We start from the raw sequence: 21152 nt of genomic DNA, 5'->3' as shown, positions 1-21152 counted from the left end.
CCATCGCTCAGACCAAGTTTACTGAAGAAAGCGGGAGAGAGTTTAGGCATTTTGAATGTTATGAACTTTACAGAGAGAATGTCGCTGGATTTGATGTAGTTTGATGTTTTTGTTGTGGTTTATTAAAATGTAGTTTGATGTTTGCAAGTTTAATAAATTTTAATAAATTTCACTTAATCTGAAGTGGAAATCTATTTTAAAATATAAACATTTTCATTCATTGATATTACTGCCAATTCTTTTACAAGATACAAACTTATTAGACAATAATAAAAACTTCAATAAAAATCAAGTACAAGTTTTGGCCTCCTGTTTATCTTCATTTGACGCATTTTCCATTCAACGCGCTCTTTGACAGTTTCACCTTTGTTTTTGAATTTTTTGTTGTTAACTTTCAAAACTGGAGCTCTTTTTTGCCTTTTAGCGGAACATTTTCTTGGAGCAACTTCAAAAACTTGCACTTCCCTCTTACAATTTTCAATCTTGTTAAAACTCCCACATATCTTAGAAACAACAACTTCAAGTTTTGCATCGCAAGAAAGTGTGATCGCCTTTTCAGCCATTGAGAATTAGATTTTAGAAGAGAAAATTCAAGAGAAGTGAATTTTGGTGTGAGTGAATTGTTTGAATTCGATGGTAATTTATAGAGATAAAAAGTGAATTTTGAATTTAAAAAAAAACCCGTTGGCGATTTTTCTACAAACGCCGATGTCATATGTTACGACGCCGCGTCGAAGCTTGGGACACCGACGCTTGACTTACCAACGCCGACGCTTTTATTGCAGACTCCAGCATTTTTTCCTCGGACGCGCGCTTAGTTATCTAACGCCCAGTGCTTTACCATAGTGAAAAAACCAGTTTGGTCATCCACCTGGCTCAACAAAATTTTGCATCTGACCATTGCCATAGGAATTGGCCTTGGTACCCGCCTTTAGCAATAAAAATAAGAAGGCATAATCGTCTTTTCAGCTTGACTTTACTTTACAAAGTACTGTAACAAAGGACAGTCGGTCATAGTCATTCTCTTGACATTTAACACCCTCTTCCTCTCCATTGGTCTATCATTAATCTCTCTAGTCCAGGTTCCTTTCCCTCCATGTTTTCTATTAATAATCTTCGTATTGCCTATTCGGGAATCACTTTACGGGTGGAAAATTCGCATTGAGGAAATGCCGCCAAAGGGTTCATGGGGGTTCTCTCTGTTTGGAAACGGGGATTCTGCCTCCGACGAAAGAAATATCGATGGGTCTCCAAAAAATTCTCCGTCTCCTCCTTCTTTGAGATTACAATTAAATAAAGATGTCTACAGGCCTGGGGATCTAGTTTCTGCGACTATTCAGATTCAAAACCATTGTACCTCTACTGATCAATCTGAAATTCAGCAGGAAGATGACGACGATGCTTGCTCACTTCTGGTGGAAAGACTTGGGTTCGAAATCATTGGGACTGAGAAATTGGATACTCAGTGGTTCTCATTGCAGAAGCCATTACCTGGAACAAAGCATAGAAGAGGTTTGTTTGTGTTGCTCTTTCTTCATTCTTGATGTAGACATTGTTGTGTTGAATTGGTTATTAATCTTTTCATTTGCGCATCTTAATTTCAAAAAGGATCTCCTTAATGCTACTCATAGCCTGTGTTACTTGAGGAAATGGTTACTAGAGTTGTTTCATATGCTATTTAACAATTTTTTCGAATCTGATCTCCATTGTTTGTGGTATAGGGTCACCATTTACTAGTAGTGCTATTTGTGATTTTGTTTGTTTGAGTGCATATTGTGCTCAACTGTTGGCAGATTTAGCCTCTTAAACCACTTGTTGAGCGCGACCCTTTCACAAGTTAATCTATGCGCAGTTGATGTTCTTTATGGAGTGCAGGTGAGAAGGTCTTCCTGGACTGTTCGACACCTCATGTGGTTTCAAATCAGATTGTCTCCGCTGGTGCCACCAAAACTTGTAAGTTTACCAGTCCCTATCTGCATAGTTTGCATGTTATATGTATCTCCTTGTGTATATGAGTTGGCCAAATTTTTTTTGACTTTATTTAATCCAATGTCTTCTTAACCAAACATACTAATTTCGTTTGTAGATATGGTCAGAATGGAACTACCTGATAATATACCACCATCATACAGGGGTACAACCATTCGTTATTTTTACTATGTTAGAACTACATTATCTGGGAGACTGCTGGCGTTGGAGAGAGGTTCTCGCCAAGACTCAATGAACGAAACAATTTTACTGGTAGGTTTGATTAGTTTTTATTTTAAATAGTAGAATTTGTAGTTTCACGATAATAAGTAGCTCAATTTTTCTGCACCGGTTGTTATCATTTTATAATATCATCTCTATACATGTTATCTCAGATTTTAAACCTTGCAGGAAGATCGTATTCCATTGCAAATATGGGTGACACAGAAAACCAGTGGCATGCTAACTGAAGATCAAAGTGATGGTGTGCTCTTCCTCCTTATTCCTTTTTACTTTGTTAGCCACTATGTATCAAGATAACCATGTTTAGACATATTAATCCAGATCCTATGACATCTTGAAATTCCATATGCGAATAGCTTACATATCTTTAGCGAAGAAGATTACTATTTACACCTTTGACCCATCAGAGTGATTTCTGAAATGGACTGCTATTCTCCATCCATTAAATTATCTATCTATGACGATAACAACTAGAGGAATTTTATTTTCCTCACGAAATTTGAAAATCTTATTCCATCTATGCACCAGAACATTCTATAAAGTTTTCCATGAAGCGAAAAGGAATTCTTGTTCTACCACGTGAAACACTCAGTTTAAGGTCTAACCATCTGCCATGTTTTAGTTCCAACTGTTCCTATGCTTTTAAATGAAAAAGTTAACATGTAAGAGTATCCACAGTGGTGTCTGTAACGGGAAGTATCCCTGAATAAAAGCATCCACAATTATTCGGCGACATGGCGTCTGAAATTTAGCAATTTCAGATAGCAATTGCCATATATAGCAGCAAGATTCCTGAAAGGCCATATGGTCTATGAGATTGACTATTTTGCCTGCACACCAGTGATTGATTTTGTACCATTTGCTTAGAATCTGCGAGGACAATTTATTTTCAAATCGAGTTTGATTCGTTTATTTGTCCATCCAATTTATTAGCAATATAACCCAATGCGTTGTTTCTTAAATGCAATTTTCATTGATTTATCTTTTTCATAATCTTTGTTCATCTGTTAAGTTACAACTTCATGGCCTTCTTTTAAGAAATGTGTATTGAAACATGTCAATGTCATACTTTCATAGTCATAGATTAGGTTAACATCCTTATTATGTCAACGGTGTGATATAGTGACTGACCAAGTGGTTAGGTAAAAAGGAGCGGAAGAAAAGATTCTCTGAACATAAACCCTTGAAGGGATAAATATGTCCTTCGAACTTCACAATGATCATTGAGTTTTTTTCATGCATATAGTTCGTAAGTATTTGCTTATATCTTTTTCTGCCTGATTCTTTTTATACCATTAGCAGTACAAGAACAAGATGAATCTAGCTGATGCCAATGTTTGTACAGGAATTTTGCAGGCTACGACTATCTCAAAGGACATATACTGGAAGGAGAAGGATTCCGATTCTGAATGGGTAAGCAAGTCATAACACTGGGATCTGTATTCAATTTATTTGGAGGGGAATGCTCTATTTTTATACCTCCCTTTTAGTGATTTGCGCATGCCACTTCAAGCAACAACTTTAAAAAGAAAGACAGAATGTATTACAGTATTATTACATTAGATCAGTTTTTCATTTTCATTTTCTTAACTTTGATTTAATGCAAGCATTCCCAACTCTTCCAACGAGATTTCAAATTTGTCAGTGTTAGAGCCATGTCATGCATTTTCTCACAGAATATTTTCAGCCTGCAAATTTCATTGTTAGTCATGTCTTGGTGTTCTTATTAGGCAAGAGCCAATGAAACATTTGATGGAGGTGAAGAAGGATATGACAGCTCAAGAGATGAGACATTGTCTGTTTCTTCCTACAATCCCTCAAAGGGAAATTTAAACACGGCTTTTGGAAGTTCTTTGTCCTTGCAATCAGCTGCAACGAGGTTTTCAAACAAGGATGTTCTACACTTACAAGGAGAACGCTCTAGCTTATCTTCATATCTGGCACTTCCTCGTGTATCTGTTGCTGAAGTCTTACATGATTCGAGTGGTGGTATGTGAACTATTTTGTAAATAGGAATTGCTTTGCTTATTTTGGATGGCTTTTTTCATTGTAAACTTCAACGTGGTTTTCTTACCATTTTTCATTTGTTTTCAAATTTTTGGTTTAGCTTTGTTCATTGTAAGCTTCAAAGTGGTCATCTTACTGTCATTCGTTTGTTTTCAGTTATTGTTTTCTTAGATTTATGATTCCTTCCTTCCCTCATGTTTGGTACTCATATTGGTAATGTTTTTAGCAGATCTTCAGTTATCCGGGACTCGTTCTTTGTTTGTTTTACTAATGTCTCATGAAGTCAATCTGATATAATATTTGTATATGCTTTTGGAATAGATGTACTGTCGGGTAAGAAGTCTCCTGCTGTTCTGCCTCCTAGTAAGCAGAGAAAGCATCCCTTTTCCCCTGATGAAGATACCGGAGTTTCTCCTGTTGCTGGGACTTCTGAAGCTGCGGCATGTAATTATCAAGTTCCTTAATTTTTTCTAAGCTTTAATGGGTCCATTTCTTGATTTGTACTATGTTTGTCTTGGTATACTTATTTGCTGTATGCATTTACTGCAGCAGAAGGCTTTGTGCGAGGGAGATCCTACAATATTAGGCTAGATGACCAAGTGTTGCTCCGGTTTTCTCCAAAAAATTCTGATTCGACATACTACTTCAGTGACATGGTAAGTAGAGTCTACTTTGTATGCCATCACCTTTTTGAGATGAGATGCATATCTTACATATCTTGTGGTTTGTCATCAGATTGGGGGCACTTTGACTTTCTTTCATGAAGAAGGGGCTAGGAGATGCCTTGAGGTGACTCCTGCACTTTGGATTTAATAGAATTTTCATGGAAAAAAGGTTATGTTATGCAAGTTCTACTCTTGCATGTATGGGAGTAAAATTTCTGAGCTATTTGATATTTTCAGGTCTCAATAACCTTAGAAACTTCAGAAACAATAAGTCAGCGTTTTGTCCATCTTTCGCGTAGAAATGCTCCTATGCTTACAAAGGTGAATATCCATTTACTCAAGTTGCATACGTTGTATGATAAATTTAACATCTACGTGATTTTATTCATTTAAAAGTCTGTACAACTATAACTTAACTAGAGACACTCCCGAAACTCTCCACTGATCTCCATTAGATTTTTTTAGCAAAAATGGAGATATTCTCCCACAACTACAGCTATATCTATGAGATGATAGAGATACATAGAAATATCAATGGAGTCTGTATTTCTAATGCCTTTTTTGTAGTCATATACATATATGTAAGTATTTTGCTATGCTCGCTATCCGTGTCCCCGTTTTCTAGTTTTTTAAGTTGTCGTGTCAAGGTAACGTATTGGACACGACACACCGACACCCTGTCCGCGTCCTTGTAACACAGCTTAACTTGTATAATTCTCCCTTTTCTGGTCCTTGTCACCATATCCCTTCCTTTCTGATCGGTCTGTCGTATTCACCTACAAGCATTGTACAGATATTTATTATTTATTAGAAGTCTATAGTAATGGTCTTTCCCATTGGTTCTGGAAAAATTCTTGATTTGTTGGTCATTGCAAATGAGGATGTGGTTCTTATACTCATGAAGTAGGAATTTGTTTGAGGACTTGTGTAGACTATCTAGGCTGTTGTTGCTAACTCTAACATGAAGGAGGCTGCCTACTATGTCAGTTGTACAGCTAAGAGTACTGATGCTCCCTGAAGGGAGATTCCCTATGGTTGTATAGTATCAAATGCTTTTAATCTTGTGTTTCACGAGTTAACTGTTTTATGTGGTTTACTTCACTTCCCCATTGTGTTATATTCACTTTCATACACTTGGGTTTGACTTGGATAGCTGACAATTGTCTTTTACTTTGTCATTTCTCCTAGATTCAGAGCGATCATTATGAGGTTGTTGCGGATTTAGTACAGACAAGCTTTCTTTTCTCTATTCCCATGGATGGGCCCATGTCTTTTTCGACTCCCCTTGTTTCTGTACAATGGGCTCTTCGGTTCGAGTTCTTCACCACTCCTAAGAATGGGGATTGGAGAAGGTAATGATTTAGTGCATAACATATGATAATTGATGACCAACACTTTTAGGAGCAAAACTTAGGGGCTTCTGCCATTTCAACCCTTCGCCAGTATCCGTTGTGGAAGTAGGGCCAACATTTCTATTGGCAAATAGGTGGTTTTCAAGTCCATGCCCAAGTACTTATTACGTCATGGGTCGTAATTGCTATCTTATTAGGTTCAGCCGCTATAGCTGTTCGGATCCATAAACTATTCATATTACATATATTTTGGATACAATCTAGAATCGAATTTGTAACTCTACAATAGTGATTGATAATAAGAGCATTAAGCCCTTTTGGTTTTATTCAGTTGCAGTTAGCTTAAGTATATGCTACCACTGCATTCAGTTTTTGTTGAACTCCACACTCCACAGCACGTTGGAGCATCATTTATTCTCACTGTAATATTTTGCATTGTCAAGGTTTATTCTGATTCTGTTAGTGCTCTGTTAAATTTACAAGTAATCGTGTCCCTTGGTTAGTGGAACCAGATTGAGAAATTTTTTGAAATCTGTAGCCAGAATTCATTTTTGGCATGTTTTCAAAGAAGTTACGTGTCTGCAAATAGCTCAGCTAAAAGGGTTTTGAGTAGTTTGACTCTAAGCCGGTGTTTTCGTACTCGCTTCGCCAGATATTTTTTATTTCAAAATTCCTAGTTAGCTTCTGTTGTTGTAGGAAGCTAACCTCTCCTTTGTAAATCCTTTTTGTTACTGGCAAAGTTCTGTGGGGCGTGAAGAAAGAACCCACTGGAACATCACCCTACAATCTTTAGAACTGTTGTGTTAGTAACAAATTGGCTTTTTATGCATTAGTAAACCCAACATCTCGTAATATCTCTTGAAGTCTCATTACTATGGTGTATTCTTAAACCAATCAGTTTTAATGTTGTTTTTGACTCTTTCTGTGCAACCTTTACTTTTTGTTGTCACTCTCTAATGGCAGATACGAGCATCCTCTTCTTATTGAGGGAAGAGATAAAGGGGAATGGGTACTTCCGATAGCTGTACACGCACCTCCACCGCGAGCTCAGCCTACTAATACAAGAAATGAGAGGTCTGATTCTTTCGGACCCTTGTGGAATCGTAACTGAAGGTTAGTTTGTCCTACATCGAAACTCTTAAACATCTTTTTTTTTGTAACTCATTATGTTTGACATCTTGTATGTGTAATCTTCAATTTTTGATACGGTAACATAAGAGTTCGTTTATCTGATGTTTATGAAGTCCTATATTTGGATAAAAGGTTCAAATCTTTTCTGGGCAGAGGGTTATAACAAGGCCGATGATGCTAATAACAGAGATTTATTATTTCTGTGGCAGTCAGTTATTGTATAGAGCCTTTAAATCACAAATAGTATCAAGAAACAGATAATTTAGGTTTTTTTTTTTCTTTTTTTTTTTTGTGTGTGTGCGCGCGCGCAGGCCTCTATAGGTTGTGTTGCAACATAAATCTTTGAAAACCATTGAACTGAACTTACTTCGGCTAGATTCCTTCCAGAGCCGGCTCATGGACTAGGCCAGCTAGCCTGTTGCCTAGAGCCTCGTACTGGTGGGGCCCAAAATTTTAATTTTTCTGACAGTTTTTATTTTCTTCTTTTTTTAATGTTATTTTTAGATAGTGCGAGTGAGTTGAGGAGACCTTGTTTGTTTGCAGCTGACTCGGCGTCTGGATCTGAGTCAATCCTTGACTCGGGTCGAGTCAGCAGTCAGACCGTTTGTTTTGCATTTTGAGTCAGATCTGACTCGACCTCTGACTCAGACATAATCCTGACTCGCACCCATTTGAGTCAGGTAACAAAATACCCCTGACTCATGGGATCAAACCACTAACTCATGTTTTTTGAGTCAGATGAGTCAGATCTGACTCAAAACAAACATATCGAGTCAGATCCAGATGAGTCAGGTGATTTCATTCAGATCCAGACGACTCAGATGAGTCAGGAGTAAACAAACATGGTGTCAGACTTTTGTCCATTGTATGTTTGTAGTTCTGACCGCCATAAGCATGTTTCGCCACTAAACCGTGGTTATTCCTAGAGGTTGTGCCATTGTTACGATCATGGTAAAAAATTCCCATTATCAGTATATTACAACAAAAAGTAACAAATTGACCAAAATATCAAGTATAACTATTTGAACAAAGACTACTGAACTTGGTCATCCATTTAGATCAAAAGTAGTTTGTGTTTATTTGATTTGATTTTCATGGATTAAGATAGACCATGTTATTACACAAGACTAAAGTAAGTGATTAATCCATTAAGATCTGGATGAATCAATTATTTTAATTGAGATTTCGGGCTTGCTTTGATGAGAAAGACAATCATTCGGAGAACTCAAGGGTTTTTGTAAAGGACAAGAAGCAAATTGTATATATGTGAGAGACTAAAAGAACTTTTTATACGAGATATTAGTAGTATTCAGGAGAAAGCGGAAATGAAATGTTATTTGATTTTCATTACCAGGATAGTTTCTACCTAATATCTAGATAGAAGGAGCGCTTAGAACAAACATCTTTTATTGTGTCTCACCATTACATAGTGGTAGATAGTGAATATCCACTTTGTAGTGGAAAACAAACATGTCATTACACATCTATCGGTGCCGATATTTATAATTTTAGGTTTGAGCCACTATGCATGCCATAAATTGATATGACTGAAAGTGAAAACTAAATTCGATGTAAAAAATATGATATTGGTTAGATTTCGGCTTTCATTTATTTCTTATTCTTCTTTCACGAACAAAGATGGGTATTGGCACAATTTAATGAATCCAACTTTGAAATTATCGAAGAAAAGTTAAATTTTCTGTAGTTTGGTACCTAGATAATGTCAAGAACATTGTTCCAGGTAGGACTTTGGTACTTGAACCGTACACTGATTAATTGAATTTTCAAAAAATAAAATAAAATACATATAAACATGGAGAATGTCAATTTACTACTACGCGTTTTTCATCGTCCCCCGAACCTTGAGGCAAATTTTAGCGAGCGATAGAAACTTGAAAAGAGGAAAGGACCAAATATGCCACCAACTTTTTCGTTTCTAAACCTAGTATACAATTCCTTAAATGAACTTTAATTTGATGATCTCTAATTGAAATTCTTGAATCACAAGAAGCTTGTACTTCAATTATAAAGAATAAACCAATATAATGCAGAAAACATATAAAAGCAAGACACCAGAAAATTTGTGAATGAGGAAAATGCAATGGCAGAAAAACCCCGGAACATCACCCAGTTTAAATGCACATTGTATTAAGCCGCTAAAAGCACTAAACTAATGACTTCGGTAAGAAATATAATTGAGATAGAATAAACCGTACAGACTACTATGTTGCATTTGTACCCCTATGCCTCATGACTACCACAAGAACCTATCCAATTAATTCCCCTGCTGATGTTCTTTACATGTCCAAAAGTTGCTTCATAGGCGTGAAGACTAGTGCTACCTTGTCTTAAACATGACACAAATTAATTTTCTTTAATAAGATAATAAGTTAAAGTTCCACAATATTTCTTTAGACTTAGACAAATTTAAATCAAAATATTATGTTATCTACTTCTTTAATCGTGTAGAGAATGCTAATCAATCTGAAAAGAGGGGGTACCAAGTACACCACCAACTTTTTCGTTCGGAAACCTGTGTGGACGGAACCTAATATAACCCGTGTAAAGACCAAAGGTTCGTGTACCTGATTGTGTAGAAAAGTTCACAATCTCAAAAATTAATATCCAAGATCAATCTTGTATGTACCCGAATTTTAGAATTCCAACAAGTACATGTCCTGTAATATATATTTCAGGATACGAGTTCTAAAAGAACGAGTCTTGTAGGACCTCAATCAACAAGGGTAGAAGACTAGCTATCTAGATTGATTACTTACTACTTATGATATTCTAATTATAAAGATAAACAGTATATGCAGAAAAGAAAATAACACAAGAGACCATAATTTGGTATCGAGGAATACTGTGCTGGCAGGATAACCTCAGAACCTAGTCCAGTTTGATCACCACACTGTATTAATCCGCTACAGACACTAGCCTATTATCATACTTCGGGCTAGAAAGCATTTGAGAACGAATTAATCCTCTAAGCAATTCAGCCGCCAGTTGTGCTCATGTACGTCTCTTGAATCTCGCAAGATCCTACATACTTGATTCTCTTAGTTGACGTCATTTACAACCTGAGTGAAGACTTTTCAGACTATCTGCCTCTCAGATATGTTTGAATCCAAGATTGGAAATCTGTTTGCAGTAGAACAAGTCTAGCAAACTAACAGATCCAGAACACTTATACTTTTCTCAAAGAGAAGCCTAGTTGACTACCACCTGACAAGAAGAGTTTAGATATCTATCTTATGGAATCACAAAATCTGATACGAAGTGTAGTTTATGATTTCTGTCTAACTTGTTCCCGATCTAAAGTCTGTGAACTTTAATAATCAGTAGAACGAGATCCGGATGCAAGAGCTATCAGGTAAAAGATAGTCTAATCAGGTTTCACAAACCCCTAAGTGAAGTCTTCAAAGTCTAAACCTAATACAATCTCGTAAAGAAACCTAGGTTTTAGAGGACGACTCTATCTATGCAACTAAGACATAAGAGTGCCAGGGATTGAGATATCCATTTGCAAGAGTATCTCTATTTATATAACTTCAAGGATCCATGTATCTTTGAATTCAAGCTAACACTTTTCTAGTTTAGATGAAATCCCAAGTTAGGAATTCATGTAAGCATGTGAAAATATTGCCCTGGAATTACACAGAAGAATATGCACTGCGGTCCGGAATGGAACCATACACAATGATAGTTCACAAAGTCCAAGGCCGTGAACCTTCAAGCAATAATGGTGTTCAAGAACAGTCAAAACTAAACAATAATCCACAAGCCCAAAGAGAAATTGTGAATAAAGTTGTCTTAGAAGTGTTTATGAGAGGTATAGGAAAATCGAACTTTAGCCTTTGTTAAGGATAAACAGCTTATGTGCTTTTGCCTTTACATTTAAGTTCCAGAACTAGGTCAAATCGACTAGGTATGCATATCGGGTATGCGTGCCCTTGAAGTTTCGAAGTCAGTACAACAAGGTATGTATACTGGGTATGTGTACCCTTGGTTATTCGCGAAGTCAGATCAACAAGGTGTGCATATTGGGTATGCGTACCCTTGGCATTTCACGACGTCAAGTCCACAAGGTCTGCATACTGGGTATGCGTACCCTTGGTGGTTCGTGAAGTCAGGTCGAATTAATGTGTATACAAGGTATGCGTACCCCAAGAAGTTCGTGACTTTTTACTCTCTCATATATAAGTTCAGAAACCTTCCTAATAGCTATAACGATACAAACTAGCTAAGCACACCCCTAAACAGTTTGTGTACTATTTTGCTTGGACAATTATCCAAAGATCAATTTAAATAAAAAAAGTATGTGGAAAATAAATTATTTTAGACTAAGATTCCTAAAGGTATATGAACTTCCATTGCTCAAATCATATTTCGAGAGTTTATACAAGATAAGTTTGAACTCGAAATTTCTCCTTTGCAATATTAAATTTACTAAATTTTACGACATAGTCTCATAAGATATAATGGTAGATACAATGAGTAAATAGGATAAGCCATTCTTCACATACCTCTTATTTATGAAGTTCTCGCAAATGTCTTCATTTTTTCTTCAGTCTTCAATCTTCGAGGGTATTCGGTTATAAGCATAACTTTTGAAGATTATCATGAGATTGGCCGCAATGAAGAAATTGGAATATAAAACTCTCATGGAAAACAATACACATAAGATCTATTCATAAAGATCAAGTAATACAATTCTCAACAATGAATAATTTAACTAAATAAATTCCATAGATGATAATATAAAGAAGTAGCTAATGTTGTTTGTGTAGAGCTAATGAAAAGTTTGTCAATCACATTTTGTGGAATTGCAATTTTTAATGTGATAATATGGAAGTGGTTAGGTGGTTTGTTTCAGTTCTTAAACCCCAAAATTTTCCAAGATGTGTTATCTCTGGCTAGGTTTAATAGTGGTGTTGTTAAATAGGTATTAACAATTGCAGCTTTCACAACTATGAAGTGTGGTTCTTAGGAAACAGAGTTTTTTTCAAAGATGTGGTGCTCAACATTAATTTCCTGCAGAGTAGAATTCTGTGGACTGTGAAAGATTATGAAGTCATAATAAAAGTTATATGTGGAATATCTCTTATGATCTCCAGGTTCTTTAGAATTTTGGATTAAAGTATAAAAGAGTTCATGTATTAAGCCGGTAGAATGATTTTTCTTGTTGTCCCCCCAACACCTGGTGCATCCTGAGGAAACCTTGGCAATTAATGTAGGTTATGGTTTCATGATGGAGTTGTAATGGTGATTTTGAAGTTGTTGTGGCCGGAGGATTGAGTCTTGCTACTGACTATTTGACCGAAATAGTTGTTATCCTTTGTATTGGTGAATAGGAAGTTGAGAACCAGAAGTTTAGGATAGTGATGTGATCAGAGCTTATAATCAAGGAAGCTTCCCTAGCTTATTATTACAAGATGGAATAATGTCGCGTATTCAAATCAATGACGTAGAGTATATTCATAGTTATAAAGAAGTTAAATTCTCTGCTGACAAGTTAGCTAAACAAGGGCCTGATTTAGCTGGAGGATAGGTTAAAAAATATTTATCAAAGCTTCAGATTTTAGGAGGTCTGGAATCACTCTTTCAGTCTTATTTTAGGTATGTCTGATATTGTAAGATAACCCGAGAAAAACTATGTCAACGAATAGTCAACGGTCAATTATTTTAGGTATGACTGATATTGTGAGATAACCTGAGAAAAACTATGTCAACAGATAATCAACGGTCAGTTATTTAGGTATGTCTATTTTAGGTATGTTTGATATTGTGCTATAATATGGTAAAAACTATGTCAACGGATAGTCAACAGTCAGATACTCCATGGTATATGTATAAAGTTGGGTCAGTTATTTTAGATATGTCTGATATTGCGAGGTAACCTGAGAAGAACTGTGTCACCGGGATAGTCAACAGTGAGATACTCCGTGGTGTATGTATAACGCTGGATAGATAGGGAAAGAGAAATGTAGAAGGAAAAAAAAAGAAAAGAATAAATAAATAAAGGAGCAGGAGATGAGGAGTACGAGTGGGGTTGAGTAGGTCCTCCCACCAGGTAGCAGAGCGAGCCAGAGTTTTACCCACCTGAAATCTGATAAGGTGTGGGTGTATAGAACTAATACGTGGATCCCACACTCCTCCTTTAAATAGTAAATAAATAGTGTTGTTCAACCCCATTTCCTCCTTGCTCTGACATGTTTTCTCTCTGAATCATAATATATATGTCCAAAACTTTGCAGTAACGTTTAAGAATCAAAGATGCATGGATGGATGTGAGAGAAAGAGTAAAACTGAAAAGAGAGAAATGCATGATAATGAATGAATGCACTATTTATACTATACAGTACACAGTGTTTGTCGTGCGAGAAAGAAAAGAAAATTGCTGCGGTTTTTTTTTATCAGCACACCAACTTGACAGTATGTATATACAGAATCATTCAATATCATCTATCTTGCAGAGAGACAGAGAGAGATATGCAGTTCGTCCAGTAAGAAATTAAATCAAGTATATCTGTTATTAACGATAATAATATGCATGGGTTGGTTTAGCACTCCATTTCTTTACTTAAACAAACTCTACATGGATACTCATGAATCATGATTAGACGAAATATAATGGAATTGTTATTGAATTAAACTAATCATATCTAGTGAATTATCATGATCATCATATTGCCCCTTGTTTCTGAATATGAATCTGAACAATGTATGTACGTATATATATGAAAGTACATCAGCAAACAATTAACATGTATAATTATCCAGCTAATAATCATGTATAGTAGAAGATTTTAGAGGCATAAGAATGAATCAACCTTGTTCTTGAATCGCAATCACTATTTATATTACAAGTAAATTAAATTAACCAATAAATATTCAATTTTGATATGTAGTAGTGTTCATCAATCTTCTCAAACCCTAGCAGATTCATATCCTAATACATCATATATATATATATATATAAAAAATGGACCGACTCTAAAATACTCCAAGAAAATTGAAAATAATTCAACCTGCGAAGTTTTGGCGACGATTAAACATAAAATAAAATAACAGATAAGAGAAAAAATAAATCAACCATACTTGTTTTTAATGAATCAATCTATGAGTGATGACTACTTGTGTCGTGTTGCTGTTGGTCATGATCATTCCCTGCGCCATGATGATGATGTTGTGAATGAAAACCACTTGTTTGGGGATCATCGGAACCACCAGCACCACTACCCCCACTGCCATGAACTGGCGCCTGACTGTAGGCGTTAAGTGCAGCTAGCATACCAAGATGCCCCTCGGCTGTAACACCGCCACTACGCAACCCCATACCTAGACCTAATTGTTGGCTAGGCGATAAAGCCAGAGGTGTTGCGAAATTCATAAAATGTAACCCTGAGTTGGTACTAGTTGACATAGACCCTCCTCCATGAGTTGCATTACTATTACTAACTGATGATGGAAATGGCCACATAGGAGGAGGATTATCACTAGTATTCATAACTTGGTTATTGCTGTTGTTAGGGTTCGAAACCATCCAAAATGCAGCTGCAGCTGGGATTTGTTGACCATGATTTGTAGATAAATAACTTCCCATTTGATGTTGTTGTTGTTGTTGTTGCTGCTGTGATGTGATAGACGTAGAAATGACATTTTTTCTTTCTATATTTCCTTGATGATCTGCGGTATTTGATGACATTTCATGGAATTCTTGCTTAGCATGTAAAAGATTAGGGTTCATCATATTACTGGCAGCAGCAAAATTGAGTAAACTAGATGATGGATTCTCCGATGAAAACCCACCACCCGCAAACAAATTCTGCCGCTGAGAGGAAGATTCATCGATATTCCGTTCCCATTCACTTCTCATTCTCAGCTGTGGAGTGAGAAAACTCTGATTGAAATATGCATTTCTCATAAATTGTGACGGAGCAGATATAGTAGACCCCGAGCTACGAAGTGAAATATTTAAAGAAGTGAAATTAGCAGGAATTGTACCAGTTCCGGTAGCGGCGATAACAGCCGGTTCAGCCTGTTGCAATAACCACTCAATAGTTTCACCATCAGACTTGTGACCTAATTCCTTAGTTAATTGAAAAACCCTAGCAGCACATGCAGCCGGCATACGTATTCGACGTCCACGACCGTCCACTTTCGTATGTCGATCTTTCGTTGACGTCCGCTTCGGCGGTGGCTTTTTAACCAATGGCAACTGATTACTATCATGATCGGTCGTCGTTGTTAAAAGATTTCCACCTGAATTCGATCCAATCATAGTGTTCGAAGTCGTTGCTTCAGCAGATATCGATAATGAGGGATTATAACCACCAGATCTCGATGAACACAAGTTACTATTATTATTATTATTATTATTATTATCCTCATCCTCATCATCTTCTTCTTCCTCTTGATATTCTTCTTTCTTCTCTAGCAACTGCAATGGAAAATTTGGCCAGCGGATATTGCCACTATCTCCATCCATGGATGAGTAAATAGATTCTTGATAAAGATGAAGTAACTAACGAACTAACCAACCTATAAGCACTAGGCCTGCTAGCTAGGCAAACGAATTAAAACATCTGATCATTCCGAACACTCACACACACTCCTCACAGTATAAGTGACCATAATTGTTTTTTTTTTTTTTTGATGAAATCAATGATCACTTGTGGGTCTCTTGTTATAAGCTCTCTGTGTGCAGAGAGTTTGAGTTGATGGTATATATCTTCTCTCTTTGCCAGCAAATCCTTCACAGATATTGATTGAGAGCTAGCTAGAATAGATGGATAGATAGCTTTGGTTTGGTTAAGTTAAATTTCTCAAGTGAGAGAGAGAGAAAGAGAGAGAGAGAGCTAGAGGATAAGTGAGAGAGATAGAGAGAGGGATGGGAAGCTTTAAGCAACTACAGAATTGAGTAGGAATTATGTAGGTGGGTCTTTAAAAGCGATGTTTTTTTTTCTTCTTATATTTGCTTGCTTTTAGATGTATCGATCAACAAAAATATTTCTTTTTTTTTTACAATTTTGGTTGTGTAAAAATGAAAATGAAAAATAATTTATTTTTATTTTTTTCCTTTTATTGTGGAGTGACAGTCACCATGGTTCAGACTCCACGTGCGGTGCTCTTTATCATTCAATCCATAAAGACAGTGATGGCCGTGGTGGTGACCTACCAGGAAAGTCAAAAAAATATTGGAAGATCAGAAAGAAAGAAAAGAAAAGATGATGAATAATAAAAATGAGTGGGGCCCATCAATTCATTCAAAGTAATCATTGCAATCCTGCTGCCTTTGTAATTTAACCATGGTTCAATCTACACTTGCTTTTTGGGGTTGGTCTTTGGTTAGAGGACCTTAGAGCATCCACGGTGGGCGAGTATAATCAAATTTATGGGATGAGATCCTAATACAGTGGGACGGAGTAAAGATCAAATTTGGACCAAAGATTAAATTCCAGACCAAATATGGTCGCGACCAAATCCCAAATTCTGATATAGTCGGGCGTAAACTTAAAGTACGTTTGATGCTGGGCGTAACATAAATTTACGCTTGTTAACGGGCGTAAACCAAATTTACGTATGTTGGTGGGGCGGAATTTAAATTTACGTTTGTTGCGGGCGTAACATAAATTTACGCCTGATGAGACGGACAGAAGAATTCCGCACGTTGCCAGGCGGACACCAAAATTCCGCCTGTCTGGGGCGGACACCAAAATTCCGTCTCTCTGGGGCGGACACCAAAATTACGCCTCTCTGGGGCGGACACCAAAATTCCGCCCCTCTCAAACGGACATTTTATTTACGCCTCATCAAAGTTATGAAACATGAAATGAAAATTTTCGAACGTTAGAATGATAAATTTTTCGAACGTTGGCGTTGGAGATTGCGTAGCAGATTTTTGACCGTTGGTAAGATATTTTTATCTTTCGAACGTTTGAAATTGAATGTTAATAACGGGTTTATTTTATACCTATATATACCAGATGAATTCCTTTCACATTTTCATATCATTCGTTTGTATTCGGCAACAAAAAAATAGTATCAGGAAGAAAAAATAGTTTTCCATATTTCAAATCATTTGAGAATTTTCATCGAATCGTTTTTAATGTCAACACCACGAATAGCAAGAGGTCCAAATTTTACGACAATCGAAGATGTCACGATGTGTAAAATTCATTTATCAATATCTCAAGATCCCGGCGTTGGAGCCGATCAATCAGAGATTGCGTTGTGGACTCGTATCAAGGATGATATTGAAGCTCATTTACCGGATAAACCAGAGCGGTCTTGGAGTTCCTGGCAAAAACGATTTCAGGGAATAAGTAAAGAAGTGGCGTTGTTTTCGGCAAAACAGGCGGAAGTGGAAGGTGAATATCATACGGGATGGGGTCCGGAAATGACCGTGAGTATTCTCTCTGTTTTGAAACAATTATTTTCTAATATTGAGATGCCCATGAACCTAATTGTTTTTAAAAACATTAACAGCTCGAAGAAGTAAACAAACGGTTTAAGGAATGCAATCATGGAAGAAAATTTAGGCACGAAGAGTGCTACCCAATTGTCATAGAAAATATAAAATATAATCGTCGATCGACTTTTGTTTTTGATACGACGCACGATTTGGATAGTAGCGTGAATACCGAGGAAGATGGCACTCAAGTCGAGTCCGGTAACGACACAGATAAAGGAGACATAGAGAATACATACCTTCGTCAGATGGGAAAAAAAGCAGCTAAACGACTGAAGAAAACCGGGCGAGAGAAATCCACGAGCCAAGAGGAATTGATGGGAATAATTATTACACAGCAAGAAAATTTCAATTCTCATTACCGGGAACAATCAAGATTCAAGATGGAACAAAAAAAGGCCGAGTTTGCACAAAAACAAGCTGAGCATGCTGCTAAAATAGCCAAGGAGGTCGCAGACGATGAATTTCGCATCATGATGATGGATCTTTCCAAATTGGATCATGTACAAAAGGAGTACTTCGAACTTCGAAAGGCTTTAATAGTACGGGACAAAAGGAGCCAATTATAATCGTCAAAACGGGATAGTTCGAACCTTAAGTATTAAGTCTAATAATAAGTGATAATAGTTTTAGTAGTTTATTTACGTTTTAATATGTATTAATTTTGTCATTAGTCGTATTATTATGTAATATTGGGATTTAATTTTATCTTCATTTAATTTAATCAACTTTAACTTATTTTGTAACATCTTACTTTAATTTACCAAGTGATGAGTATATGAAATAGAGTTAATACATTTCAATAAAATTATTCGTTAAAATAAAATCACATAATTTTTTCATATGGGAAACAACATTTAATTCGAATATTTTGTCCTCGTCTCCAACCTTTTAATTCCCATATTCTGCCCATATATGTTCGATTAAGTCATCGCGCAAGCGAATATGCCTATCTTTGCTGCGCATATGACGTCGGCGTTGCTCAGCTCTAATTTGGGAAAACTCCTCACTGTTGCCTCTTAATATATTAACCGGTGTCGGGTTGCTACGATGATCATAAACATGTGGCCATTCACCGGGTAGACGCTCATCCTCGACTATCATATTATGTAAGATAATACACGTTTTCATGATATAGGCAAGCACATCTGGATTCCACATTCTAGCAGGTTGTTTGATGATTCCAAACTGTTGTTGAAGTACACCAAATCCCCGCTCTACGTCTTTTCTTGCACCCTCTTGCATCGCTGAAAATATCTCTTTTTTCCTACCAAGCGGATGTTTAAACGCCATAATAATAGTAGCAATTTCTGGATATATTCCATCACCTAGATAATACGGCATGTCATAAGAATGACCGTTTACCACATAGTTCACCGGTGGTGCTTTTCCCGTGACCAGACTTCGAAAAACATATGAACGGTTCATCACATTAATATCGTTGTTAGAGCCTGGCATACCAAAAAATGCATGCCAAAACCATAGATCATACGACACCACCGCCTCCAACACGATACTTTCGCTCCCTTTATACGCGGTGTAAGCCCCTGATTCGGCAGACGGACATTTATCCCATTTCCAATGCATGCAATCTAGGCTACCTATCATCCCTGGAAATCCTCTATCTTTGTTTTGGTTGAGCAACAACTCAACATCACCAGCCGTAGGTTCACGCAAATATTCTTTCCCATACACATTGACAATCGACTTGCAGAACCTCCGAGTTGCTTCCAACACCGTGGTTTCGCTAATAGACACTCCATCCTATCTTTCGTTTCTTGTAATGTAAAATCTCGAAATTGTTTAGTAAAATCAGCATATTCTTGGAATAATGCATAACTATCGCCCTGTCATGAAAAAATGAGATAGATGAGATTTTTTTTTTTTTTGAAATAAGCAATGTAAAGTTGAACGAACACTTACGGGCGATAATTGTTGTTGCGGTGGAATAAGAACATGTTCATCTGGTTTTCCAAGTTCGGTAGAATAGAAGTCACCGCTGTACCCAAATGTTTGGACCTCCCAATCAGGATGTGTCACATATTTTCTGAAATTAGTAACCTTTTTCCAATACTCTAAATATACTTCATACTGCACAACTTGCACCACCTCGGTTGCATCAACAAAACCGTCCGCTAGCAGGAGTTTTGCTTGGTCATCACCCAAATGCCCAATAATTACATGTAGTCTCATGGGAACAGCAAACGAGGGATGGTTTTGCCTCCAACATCTTTCTCCTAAATAAACATTATGCTGTATAACCAAAAAGGGAATATAATTGTAGTGAGTACGTTATTAATTAGATAAATAACGAAAAATAAAAACTATGTTATTGACGATTAATATTAATGATATAATATAAAAAATCATGTCTAACTCACAACGCCATTCCAAGAAAATATCCATCTCGAGTCCGACAGCTTCCTAGCAGACTTTCCCATCTCAGAACTGAGGACGTCGGTGTATGATTCCCATGGGTGCCATGTCACTTGGTCAATCATCAGCTGATTCAGTAAAATCCTACAACGAAAATATCATTCTGACACCTCCTTCCATTCCATCTGGAAATTACAGGCCATTTCTGTTCATTACCGGTCATTGAGATGTCTGGTCGACATATGCCTAGGTATTCATACCCCCAAACTAGTCCATAAAATTAATGAATCAAATTAATATCCAAGGAAATAAACTTAAATGAAAATATACTTTACGTTGAAATTAAAATAAAATCGATTACCAAAATACCTCTAATATTTGGAAGGGCCCGCTTAGTGCCTTCTGTTGTTTCCTACAAGCTTGTCGGAGACCTGCATACAATCTCGAAAAGGCACTACCGCCCCAGTCAAGGTCTTGTATTTTATCAATTTCTTCGAAAGCAGCTAACCATCCAGCATCAATATAGTTCTTTGCATTAGGAAAGAAAAATTGACCCAAAACATACATAAAAAAGGCAATTGCTATTCTATGGGCGAGGAGAGAATCTTCATTAGCCGCCACCAACTTATCTTCTTTGAAGTATGAGCTTAAATATGTAATTGTAATTGAGTTTGATATCCACGACGCGCCTCTTGTTCCCTGTGTGATATCCGGAAAAATCTTCTCACGGACATAGTCAAATTGGTATAGGCTCGAATCATACGGAACTACATAACCATCACCGATACTCAGTCCAGTTAACATGACCCAATCTAATGGCGTGAACCCCATCTCACCAAATGGAAAATGGAACGTGTTGGTTGTATCCCAAAACCTCTCAACAATATAATCAACAACGGCATGTTGGGTAACGTTACACTCTATGTTCAACAATTT

General features: G+C 36.8%; 2 protein-coding genes across 2 annotated transcripts; one reads left to right on the top strand and one right to left on the bottom strand.

Annotated features, from left to right (window-relative positions):
• The first annotated feature begins 1048 nt into the window (after positions 1-1048).
• Positions 1049-7635, top strand: LOC113319017. Its single transcript, XM_026567323.1, has 12 exons — positions 1049-1512; positions 1876-1953; positions 2087-2241; positions 2380-2452; positions 3557-3624; positions 3942-4200; positions 4540-4662; positions 4768-4874; positions 4954-5007; positions 5121-5204; positions 6072-6235; positions 7199-7635. The coding sequence occupies exons 1-12, from the start codon at positions 1170-1172 to the stop codon at positions 7344-7346; spliced, it is 1656 nt and encodes a 551-aa protein (XP_026423108.1). The 5' UTR covers positions 1049-1169; the 3' UTR covers positions 7347-7635.
• A 6549-nt stretch (positions 7636-14184) lies between these two features.
• On the bottom strand, positions 14185-16256 carry LOC113318706 (transcription factor TCP15-like). Its single transcript, XM_026566925.1, has one exon. It carries the CDS (start codon positions 15855-15857, stop codon positions 14487-14489), a length of 1371 nt encoding a protein of 456 aa, XP_026422710.1. The 5' UTR covers positions 15858-16256; the 3' UTR covers positions 14185-14486.
• Positions 16257-21152: the final 4896 nt, after the last annotated feature.

Source organism: Papaver somniferum, chromosome 10, assembly GCF_003573695.1.
Source record: "Papaver somniferum cultivar HN1 chromosome 10, ASM357369v1, whole genome shotgun sequence".
Classification (NCBI taxonomy): Eukaryota; Viridiplantae; Streptophyta; class Magnoliopsida; order Ranunculales; family Papaveraceae; genus Papaver; species Papaver somniferum.
This window is presented reverse-complemented; position numbering and strand designations above follow the sequence as displayed.

What these genes read in the sequence shown, in the direction of transcription:
- LOC113319017 (XM_026567323.1), top strand. Translation starts at nt 1,170, where the DNA reads ATGCCGCCAAAGGGTTCATGGGGGTTCTCTCTGTTTGGAAACGGGGAT. An exon ending in CATACTACTTCAGTGACATG is followed by an intron (nt 4,875 to 4,953) that starts GTAAGTAGAGTC and finishes GTTTGTCATCAG; the next exon opens with ATTGGGGGCACTTTGACTTT. An exon ending in ATGCTCCTATGCTTACAAAG is followed by an intron (nt 5,205 to 6,071) that starts GTGAATATCCAT and finishes CATTTCTCCTAG; the next exon opens with ATTCAGAGCGATCATTATGA.
- LOC113318706 (XM_026566925.1), bottom strand. Translation starts at nt 15,857, where the DNA reads ATGGATGGAGATAGTGGCAATATCCGCTGGCCAAATTTTCCATTGCAG.